This window comes from Hydra viridissima, unplaced genomic scaffold (genome assembly GCF_058129835.1).
Source record: "Hydra viridissima isolate aposymbiotic clone 2 unplaced genomic scaffold, HvirCarnegie_v1 scaffold_1, whole genome shotgun sequence".
Lineage (NCBI taxonomy): Eukaryota > Metazoa > Cnidaria > Hydrozoa > Anthoathecata > Hydridae > Hydra > Hydra viridissima.
In genome coordinates this window covers 30,289,263-30,296,735 of record NW_028324300.1, presented here as the reverse complement: position 1 = coordinate 30,296,735, position 7,473 = coordinate 30,289,263, and the positions used below count along the sequence as shown (strand labels likewise).

Below are 7,473 nucleotides of genomic sequence, written 5' to 3'. Positions count from 1 at the left end.
CAAGAATATTTGTGATTACTAAATTCAACGCTCAAAGCATAACAAACATCTTTTAAACGTTTAAAAGAAATTCTGAACGTCTTTTGAACGTTCAAAGACGTCTTTTCCGGACCAAATGTCAGCTGGGATATCAGGATCAACTTTATACGCATATGGAACTTAATCGTCTAAAGAGGACATCGTTGAGCGTCGTTACTTACATGCGTTTAGAACGCATCCAAAACGTTAATTGTATGTTTTTTATACGTTCCCGTGCTGTCTAGGTTGTGATACTAGCCTTTTTGTCGATCTGGTCGTATGATAATACATTTCAGATAAGTTAAATTGTTATTGATTTATTTACTAATAATCTGTGTTAAGGGTTGCTCACAGCTGGTAAAGTTACAATTATGAGAATATTTCAAAGGCACGGTTAAAAGTACTCAGACATTCGGGCTAAGTAATTCCAATAGGGCCCTTTTACTCAGTATTGGTATAATAGATTTAAGAAAATATAGAAAAAATTAAAATACCAGTAAAAAAGTAAACAAAATCAGCCCCAAAAATCTATGGGCTCAGGTATTTTGCGCTCCCCCTAGATCTTCTTAAATATTTGAGTGACTAGTTTACTTTTGAGTTAAAAAAATTCTGCTATAAAATTACCTTCTTTACCTCGCAGATAAATTTAAAAAAAACATACTTTTCTTTTTTTTTCTGCAAATATTTTTCTGCTACGGAAATAAATTTATATCTGGAAACAATTTTATGCGCAAGCCGCATAATTTTATTTCCTTAGCAACTGAAACTTGCGCCACGGAATTAAATTTATGGGGGAAATAAATTTGTACGACACCGGATCATCAATTGTTGATATAACCCGGGTTTTATTTTCAATGCAATCCTTTTTGCTCGGCTGACGTCATTTTATTTTTTCAAAAATAAAGCGGTTAACAACAAATTTAACAAAACAAACGAATGGGTTGTTAAATAAAACAATAAGTACCAGCAGTAGCTACAACCACCAAGATAAACGCTGCTAATAAAAATTATTCTGACTTTGGAATTGCGTGCATATTTAATGTATTGAATTCCCAAAAGTTTTTTGAGTCTAAAGTTTCGTTTAACTTGTTTTTTGATATAAAACAGATTGTTTGAATAACAACTGTTGCTCTTTTTTTTTTTTTTTTCTTCCTATGCATACATCATTATATATACATTTTTTAACTTGCAAGTTTTTTTGTATCAACTATAACTATAAATTTAGGATACCTTTTTTCAAAAAAAACTAAAAGCATTTTAGGATTTCTGGAGATTTTTAAATTCATTACAAGTAGCAACAATTCAACAATTTTATTCAGTGCTTCCCTTAACTTTTAGGATTTTAATTAATTTTTTGAAATACAATCAATAGCCATTAGTGCAATAAAAATATGTTCATAGGGATGGATAAGGCTCTGTAAGGCTTAAACACTGATCAGATCAAAAGTGGTATACATGTAATTTAATCTCTATATACTTCTTTGTCAAACCTAAAATTTTTTGATAAGTGATTTTCTTTTTTGATAGCAAATTGGAAGTTAATCATGTATCAGTTTTTACATTTAAAAAAATTAGCCCAATATTTAAAAATACAAGAAAAGCACAGTTTTTTTTTACATTATTTTTACACCACATATAAAGCAAAAATTGCAGTTTTAGGTTGTTTTTTTAATTGTTCTCAGTTAACTATAAAACAATAGTATACAGATATATAAATCATACATATTAGGATTTATATAACATTGTGTGAGAAGTTTGTTATATCAATACATGCATTTACAAACTTTGTTCTATTAAACTGTCTTAAGCTACAACCAAAACTTTTGTATAAATGTGTGTATATTATGTATGTGTGTATATATGCATTTTTTTGTGTCTAGTAGTAGTTTTTAAAAGGAAAATAAACAAAAAAATCTAACTTTTTTTTCTCTATTTTTTTTCTAATTTATTTGCTTTTCAGTTAAGTTGAAATATATATATATATATATATATATATATATATATATATATATATATATATATATATATATATATATATATATATATATAGACACACATTCATATTATTTGCATTTTATAAAAATATTTTTTGGAGATAGTTAACTTAAGTTAACTTAAATAACTTGCCATGCCAGGTGATGAGGCAGAAGCATCAGTGATGGCTGTTGATGAAAGTGGTCTTAAAAATCAATTTCTAGAATTGACTCGCAACCCTTTTGATAGTAATTTATATGAGCGGGATAATTTTCCAGTCCTTGATTCATCTGTGTTTCAGATGACAGCTACACCTCAGCGTGAATCAAATGAATTTCGATGGTCTATTGACCAAATTGCTAAAATAAAACCAACAGTAATGGACTTAAATCCTAATCAAGAATATAGTGTTGTGTAAGTTTGTTTTTTTTTTTTTTTTTTTTTAAACTAGTTCTATTTAATTCATTGAGAGATTATATATGGTAATAATATGATTCTACAAAAAAACTTTTTGTGGTTGTCTTTTCCTACACATTATATCTAGATGCCTAACAGATCTTAAAAGCAAACTGATATTTAAAAGAAGTTTTCTAAAGAAAATCCTGGTATTTTTATTGGATTAAATTTTTCTACTTCACACAATGCTTTGTCAATCCCAAAAAAGCTATAGAATATTTGTGTTAACTCTATATACTAGTTAACTAATTTTGAAATGTTCCATCCAATATTTAACTATTTGCTGACTGATAAATGCATCCAATACAATTTCACATCCATTTGTAGTGTATTTTATAAATCAGTGCAAATATTGTATGGATTCTCTCAAAGTTTTATTTGGAGAATTCATACAATCCATGATAATGAAAAAGCTTCTGAACTTTTCGATCATACAAAATTATATATTATGCAAAAATTAATCAAGCCCAAAACAAATCATCAAATGCTAAATAAAAAGTATGAAACCAAGTTCTAACAAAGTTGTTGAGGAGTTGGATTTTGTAGAGAATTATGAAAAGAATTGCATGAAATGTATCTTCAAAATGAATAACAAAAAGCTCATTACAACTAGACTCAAGCTTCAATATTCACCTCAGCTGTATAACATCAAAATTGTTTGTTGAATAGTACCACATCTCTATTAAAAAATCAGTATATCATTTTATTTTTGAGAGCCCATCTAATTCTCTTTTTGTGCTAGAAAAATGACACAAAAAAAGTTTAGATGGGTTTTTTTTGCACTCATGAATTACAAATCTGTCATTAACAAATTTGAAAGATTTGTCAAAAAATATGTGAGATCCAAAATTTTGTAATAATTATCCAATAATATATAATAATATGAAGTAGCACAGTATTACTTTTTGCAGCAGAAAAAATGAATGTCAAAGTTGTTTTTTTGGTATATTTTGACATCAGTCAATTAAACTAAGAAACACAATCAAAAAACATCATTAGCTGGAATAAAAATAATCATTTTTTCAGGAATATATTACAAAACTTCCATAACAGAAGTTTACATGTATTAGTAACTTTTTGTACAAATTAAATATGCTATTGGAAAATTAAATGAAATCAAACTTTTATGAGTAATTAAACTTCTTGAATTAGTAGAATCTAATTTAAAGATAATTCTAGAACAATAAACAACATATATTATCCAATATAAAGAAGTAACCATTTTAAAGATAAACAATAGTTTGAAAAACTTTTATATCAAAATTATCCTTAATTACAGACAGATTTCAGTTAATGTTTTGGCTTTGTAAAAAAATTAAAAGCATTAAAATTCAAATAAGAAATTTGTGAGAAATTACATCAGTAAGCATGGAATTTACCATATTTACTAATTATCATTAATAGTTTTTAAAAAGGAAAATAAACAAAAAAAGGTTATAATTTGTTTGTTTGTTTTTTCTCTCTTTTTTTCTCCTAATTTGCTTGCTTTATGTGTTAATAAGATTTTTCAAGTTGAAAGTTATAGTTAATGAAAATAATAAAAGAAAGAATGCCTAAAAAGGACTCAAAAGTATAAATTTTTTTTACTAAATGTTCACTGGTATCAAAGTATTAATTGAAATGTAAATACTTTTTATATTAGTTGTAATAAATCATTTTGTCAACTTATTGTGCATACATACATACATACATACATACATACATACATACATACATACATACATACATACATACATACATACATACATACATACATACATACATACATACATACATTTATGTGTGTGTGTGTGTTTATATATATATATATATATATATATATATATATATATATATATATATATATATATATAATTATTCTAAGGTACTCCACTCAGGAAGATGAAGAACGAAGCCAACGTCAGGTTGATGAATATTTTAAAAGCGTTCTTCTTCCATCACCATGGTTAGAAAACCATTCTAATGTACTTAAACGAGTGACATTTTCACCAGACTTTCCTACTACACATTATATAAATGAAGCAACAGATCAGAAAATAAATAAAAACAATAATAATAAGGAAGTTCAATTAGAAGAAACATTACTTTCTGATGCTTGTTGTCAAACAGAGTTAACTTTTTCTATGGATTTTGACTTACAAATATTGCTTGGCAAAGATTTTTACTCTTATTATGATGAATCTGGAGAAGCCAGAGCATTGATGATATCTTCTTTACGTCGTAAGCTATTTGTTCAAGAAATAAAAACTCCTTTAAAATCAAACATTTGTAGTCCTTATACAACTGCTGCAAACTATACAACTTCAAGTCCAACAAAAGAACATTTAGAAGTGAGTTGTACTCACAGAAATAGACCCATTACACCTGGTGAGCAAGATGCCTCCTCTGTTTCACCTATCAGCTCTTATACATTTGCAAGCCTACATACTGTGTTTGAATCACCAGCAAAAGTCACTCCACCACAAATAGCAGCAGTTTGTACCCCATTGCGTCACTGTGGAGATATATCCTTATCTAACGTTTCAATGTCGCCAATACGTTCAAGTGAGAAACTGTCAAGTGATATCAGTGATTATTCTTTTCTACCAGATGTTAGTTTGGATTTTAATGCTAGTGGAACTGATATTCGTGAATCCAGCCGTGCAGTTCAGATTCAATATCCAGATATATCTCCTATAAAAAATGAAGTTGCTTCTAATCCTGGTATCTCTTTTCTTTTAATGTGTATAGTTTATCATTTTTTGTTTATCTTGATTAAATCTGATAACCTATGTCATGTGAATGATTTTTTTTAAATTTCCTTAAGCCACAGAAATGTTTTTTATGCAAGAGAGTTGTCAAAGTGAACTTCAAATGAGCTCTCAGCAAAGTATTAAGGAATCCACGGCAAGGAACATACACGCTTTTGGAGGGTTTGATATTTCTTCGATTTCTGAATGTTCTACCAAGTTATTTTCTAAAAAAGAAGGTCATCAAGGCAAGAATAATTAGCTTTCTGTTTTTATTATGTGATTTTATATGGCAAGAATAATTAGCTTTCTGTTTTTATTATGTGATTCAAAAAAAGATAATTTCACCTCAATCTCAGTTTCTGTGTTAAAAACATTCTTTTGATTCACTTTCTACAACAAAGAACTTTGGTCTTTTCTTATAATCAAACAAAAGCTTGCCATCAGGTTTTCTTTCAAATGCTGTTTACAAATACTGTTTACTAAAGTTAACACTTAGTATCAGAAATTGTTTTGAAAGTAGGAATGGAAACTATAAATTTTTCGGAAAATAGAAAAAAAAAAAGTAAAATTGTTCTGAAAGCAATTTATCTGAAAAAAACGTCTTTACATTAAATGATTATTTGTTGTTCTAATTTCCCGACTTCAAGTTCATGGTACAAAAAGTAGATACATAATCATTTGAACATCTTCCCTGAAAAATACTGAGATATATTAAGACAAAGATAAAAAATAAGAGGTTTAAAACCTTTTTTTTTGTATTACCATGGTTAACTTATTTGAAGACATTTTTGCTATTCTGATTATTTCGTTGTTTTTTTGTACGAATAGTTTCTCAATTTAGGTTCTCTTGATGAAAGCGTTGACATGAATATCAGTAAAGGTAGTGACGAGGATGAGCCGGAAATTTTACATATAACAGATCTTAGCATTGATGAAAGTCAAGTTGCAGGTGGTTTTCCTCACTTGTTGCCAACATTCAATGTTAGTCAGCATAATTCTGATGAGTTTGTGAGTCCTAAAATTGTTACACTCGATAATCACGAGAGTATGACCACTCCTTTAAAAGGCATTCTCAAACATCGCGATCTCATCACTCCTAAAAGGACAAACTTGAGAGATTTTGACTCCTTAGATAGTACTCAGTATAATACTGTTTACAATAGCGGAAGCAGAAAGAAAGCTGCTGCTCTTTTTACGCGTGCTTCCTCCTCGATATCACTTCCTAGCTCGGTTTTAAACGATAAAATGAATTTACCGAAACCAAAGCTACCTTTATTAAATGATTTCTGGGAAGATCAAAATGAGCTTATTACCCCAGTACGACATTCTGAACATCGACATGATGAGAGCAAAGTTATCATTAGTGGCGTAAATAGACAATGTTTACGTGACATTACGGTTGGTAACGTTGAGCGTCCTGTTTATGATAGACGTTTGAGAGATTATAATAGTCCTATAGATTTTTCACTCAATAATGACGTTGTCTGTTTGCGCGCAAATACGGCTTTAAAGCGAGCGTATGAAGTATCTAAATCTCTTCATATGGAAGATAAAGAAAATTATTGCGCGATCAATTTTCAAAATACCATTAAATTGAATAACAGCACTATTTGTTCTGACAGTCCGATTTTAAAACCAATTGAAAAAAAGTTTGCAGGAATTGTAAGCAAGGATATTGATTCGTTGAGCAAAGATATTTTTTGTATAAAGAAATCCAACGATGATGAATCATCTGCCACGTCACCTTTCCTGAGCTTAGACAAGTTAAGCATCAGTTCGAATTCAAACACACATACTTCTGGTCCAAAAAAAAGTTTGCGCGTGAGTGCGCAGAGAAGGAGCAGCGGCTTGATGCATCGAAGCTATAGCTGGCCTTACAAATCGCGAGCGAACTCTCCATTTTTTTCTCCCGACACAAATGTTACTTCAGAATCCGGGAATACACCAAACAGCAGTCGTGTTTCAGCTAATCGATCGAGAGTTTTACCGAAGTATCGCGATAGATCACCGAATTTTCGAGGTGAAGAGCTGTTTGATCCTATGAAATCGGCTTACAAAGATTTTTTACCATCACCGCTCAAATAATATTTAAACTAATAGATTCCTTCCAGATAAATTTTTAACTACAATTTCATAGCGCATACATTTGATAAAGGCACGTACTTCATAAAGGAACGTCACGTTTTTCACGACTCTTAAGCAAATTTTGTTTATTGAGTTTTGCACGAGCGTTTTTTAGATTTCAATATTCGTCTTTGATTATTTTTTTAAATAAAATTTGTTTTACAAAATC

At 29.3% G+C, this 7,473-nt stretch overlaps 1 protein-coding gene across 1 annotated transcript; it reads left to right on the top strand.

Annotated features, from left to right (window-relative positions):
- The first annotated feature begins 2,065 nt into the window (after nucleotides 1-2,065).
- On the top strand, nucleotides 2,066-7,473 carry LOC145192144 (uncharacterized). Its single transcript, XM_080069326.2, has 4 exons — nucleotides 2,066-2,406; nucleotides 4,313-5,151; nucleotides 5,255-5,425; nucleotides 6,022-7,473. Exons 1-4 carry the CDS (start codon nucleotides 2,147-2,149, stop codon nucleotides 7,263-7,265), a joined length of 2,514 nt encoding a protein of 837 aa, XP_079925452.2. The 5' UTR covers nucleotides 2,066-2,146; the 3' UTR covers nucleotides 7,266-7,473.

Excerpts from the sequence above, each read along its gene's own strand:
- LOC145192144 (XM_080069326.2), top strand. The coding sequence starts at position 2,147 with ATGCCAGGTGATGAGGCAGAAGCATCAGTGATGGCTGTTGATGAAAGT. Across the intron at positions 2,407-4,312 it reads AATCAAGAATATAGTGTTGT|GTACTCCACTCAGGAAGATG; the intron begins GTAAGTTTGTTT and ends AATTATTCTAAG. Across the intron at positions 5,426-6,021 it reads TAAAAAAGAAGGTCATCAAG|GTTCTCTTGATGAAAGCGTT; the intron begins GCAAGAATAATT and ends TTCTCAATTTAG.